Below are 3,038 nucleotides of genomic sequence, written 5' to 3'. Positions count from 1 at the left end.
AGACCAAAATGTGGACACTTCACCCCTTCTTAGTATTGCGAACAAAACTCCCATGGAAGGAGTTACAGGGAAAGTTTGGAAATGAGAAGAAAGGATGGACTATCCAAAAGCTGCCCCTCCAAGGGGTCCATGAGCCACCAAACACAGACAGTATTGTATATGTCAGCAAGATTTTGCTGAAAGGACCCTGATATAGCTATCTCTTGTGAGGCTATGCCAGTGCCTGGCAAACACAGAAGTGGATGCTCACAGGCAGCTATCAGATGGAACACAGAGCCCCCAAAAGAGGAGCTCGAGAGAGTACCAAAGGAGCGGAAGGGGTCTACAACCGTATAGGTGGAACAACAATATGAACTAACCAGCACCCCCAGAGCTTGTGTCTCTAGCTGCATATGTAGCAGAAGATGGTCTAGTCAGACATCATTGGGAAGAGAGGCCCCTTGGTCTTGCAAACTTTATATGCCCCAGTACAGGGGAACACCAAGGCCAAGAAGGGGGAGCGGGTGGATTGGGGAGCAGGGGGGGCAAGGTTATAGGGGACTTTGGGGATAGCATTTGAAACGTAAATGAAGTAAATACCTAATAAAAATTGAAAAAAAAAAACCAGAAATCAAGACAGTTTTAAAATATGTTGATGAAAACAGTTGAGGGATATTTACAGGAAGATGAGAGAAGCTCCCCACCATGCTTTTTAAATATGTGTCAACTTATTATCTTAAGAGCCATTTAGTGCATCATTAAAATTCTGTCAATATGACTATCAATCAGTAAATTGCTAGGATAGAAGGGGGAAAAGAATCCACGACTTTCTTGGCAACATGCACTCTCGGCCACCTAGATATCTATCAATAGCTCACTTCCTTATGGCACATAGAAGTCCTGAGATTCAGGGAGAAAAACACAGAGTAAATTAATGGTCAAACTGATTGAAATAAGTATATGGGTCAAAATTTCACCATTGGCCCATATTAAAACAGTATAAAACATCCTAGATTATCTCTCTGGTTGTCCAGGTCGCTGCTAAAGATGGTGGAGGGGCAGGTTCTAGTATTGGATAGCTGAGGCCATCTTCTGGGCCTCCTGGAGGCATGTGGCCAAGCAGGTACTGCTGGACCCGAAGGTGGAGGTTGTACACTGTGAAGGCATTAACATTTCTAAAAATTTCTACAGAAAAAAGTTAAAGTATCTGGCTTTTCTCCAAAAGCAGATGAATACCAACCCCTTTCAAGGTCTCTACCACTTCTGAGTCCCAAGTAACATTTTTTGGAACTCTGTGCTAGGCATGTTATCCTACACGACTAAGAGAGTCCAGGCTGTCCTGGAACACCTCAAGGAGTTGGATAGGATCTCTCCACCCCATGACAAGAAAAAGTTGATGGAGGTTCCTGCTGCCCTTAAGGTTGTTTGTCTGAAGCCTACCAGAACGTTTGCTTACCTGATGCATCTGGCTTATGAGGTCATGTTGAAGTTCCAGGCAGTGACAGCCACTCTAGAGGAGAGATGGAAAGAAAAGTCCAAGATCCACTATTGGAAGAAGAAGCAGCTTTTGAGGCTATTGCAATAGGCAGAAAAGAATCTGCAGAAGAAAATCTGCAAGTTCATAGAGGTCCTCAAGACCAATGAATGGGCTCCTGGTGTGAACTCAATAAAGACTGTTTGTGCCTCATGGCTTTTCTGCCCTTCCTCCACCACCAGGGAATTGGGGACCAAAGATTCCTTAGGCATGGCTTCTGTGGGTAGAGGGTACATTTAGGCAGCTGAGAGATCACTACTTGCTTAAGTTTTATTAAAGTGAAAACCATGGAATGACTTGAGCGTCTGTGGTGAAAATGAGTAGCAGGGCTGCCCCACCCACCTAACCCAATACCATATTCTGCAGTTATGAAGATGAGGGCTATACACCTGGGCTAGGATTTAGACGTGCACACTATCAATACTGACCAAGTACAAGCATTTACTCCTTCCCAACAGACCACAAAGCAATATTTTCTGGAGGGTTCTATATGCTAATAAATCATTTAACTTTAAAAACAAATAGAAGCATTAAAACCATTCCTTTATAAATAAAGGATTGAATGTATCAATGATTCCAGAGGCTATAAAAGCCACCACCTTCTGGAATGTTTTAGTTTTCATAAAAGTCTGGATGCAGTACCCTTTGTTTTACATTCTTTATGGATGTTCTTGTAGATTTGTCTAGAAATATGTGCAGTCATATGTTAGTGCTTCTTGAACACATGGGATGATTGAATTCTTTTTTTTTATTCAGTCTCTGTAGAGACTGTCAAAAATTGCCAATGCCAACTATATTGCAAGTCGTCATGGCGGGGTATTGGGGAAAGTTTTCAGTTAGCAATAATTGTGCCTCTGATAAACCTCATTGGCTATGACACTGCCACTGCACAAAGCTAGATTGAATTCTTCATAGATAGTTAATTTAGAAAATATATACTTTAGGAAAAATTCACAGCTCTTCAAAGAAAAAATTTAAAACCCAAGAATGAGGAAAACCTTACAACTAGACCAGGCTTGTCTTGAACTCAGAAATCCACCTGCCTCTGGCTCCCGAGTGTATAGAAACATTTCTAAGAAGTTAGAATAAAAGATGAAGCAAGCTGAGCCAGCAGGAAAGCCATCTTTGCTCCGGTGCACTGCCGGGGAGAGGGCAGCCTGGAGAAACAACACAGCTTCTGGGAAAGATCCCGTTTCTGGTTTCAGTCATCCAGCACCTTTCCTGCCCTAGGAGGGGTGTCTGCCCGGGAGCATTCTCAAGGCCTGAACCAGAAGGAGGGCCATCTTTGCTCCAGTGCATTCCCAGGAAGGGGGCGGCCTGCAGAAGGGACAAAGATTCTGAGAAGGATCCCATTTCTGGCTCCAGTCACCCGGCACCTTTCCCACCCGAGAAGGGGTGTCCACCCAGGAGGAGTCTCAAGGCCTGAACCAGAAGGAGAGCCATGTTTGCTCTGGTTCACTTGGGCTCCAGTCTGTGCTAGCAAGAGTGTGGACCACAGAAGCTACACAGCTTCGGGACAGACAGA

At 44.1% G+C, this 3,038-nt stretch overlaps 1 protein-coding gene and 1 non-coding gene across 2 annotated transcripts; one reads left to right on the top strand and one right to left on the bottom strand.

Moving 5' to 3' along the window:
* Window positions 1–1,282: 1,282 nt before the first annotated feature.
* Window positions 1,283–1,564, top strand: LOC110329180 (60S ribosomal protein L13a-like). The gene has a single exon (XM_021208778.1). The coding sequence runs from the start codon at window positions 1,283–1,285 to the stop codon at window positions 1,562–1,564; it is 282 nt and encodes a 93-aa protein (XP_021064437.1).
* A 705-nt stretch (window positions 1,565–2,269) lies between these two features.
* LOC115065028 lies at window positions 2,270–2,410 on the bottom strand. Its single transcript, XR_003844830.1, has one exon. It is a non-coding gene; the product is annotated as a U4 spliceosomal RNA (small nuclear RNA).
* Between the last annotated feature and the right edge of the window lie 628 nt (window positions 2,411–3,038).

This window comes from Mus pahari, chromosome 11 (genome assembly GCF_900095145.1).
Source record: "Mus pahari chromosome 11, PAHARI_EIJ_v1.1, whole genome shotgun sequence".
Classification (NCBI taxonomy): Eukaryota; Metazoa; Chordata; class Mammalia; order Rodentia; family Muridae; genus Mus; species Mus pahari.
Note: the sequence above shows the minus strand (reverse complement) of the source record. Positions and strands in the feature narration are given on the sequence as shown.

What these genes read in the sequence shown, in the direction of transcription:
- LOC110329180 (XM_021208778.1), top strand. Translation starts at nt 1,283, where the DNA reads ATGTTATCCTACACGACTAAGAGAGTCCAGGCTGTCCTGGAACACCTC.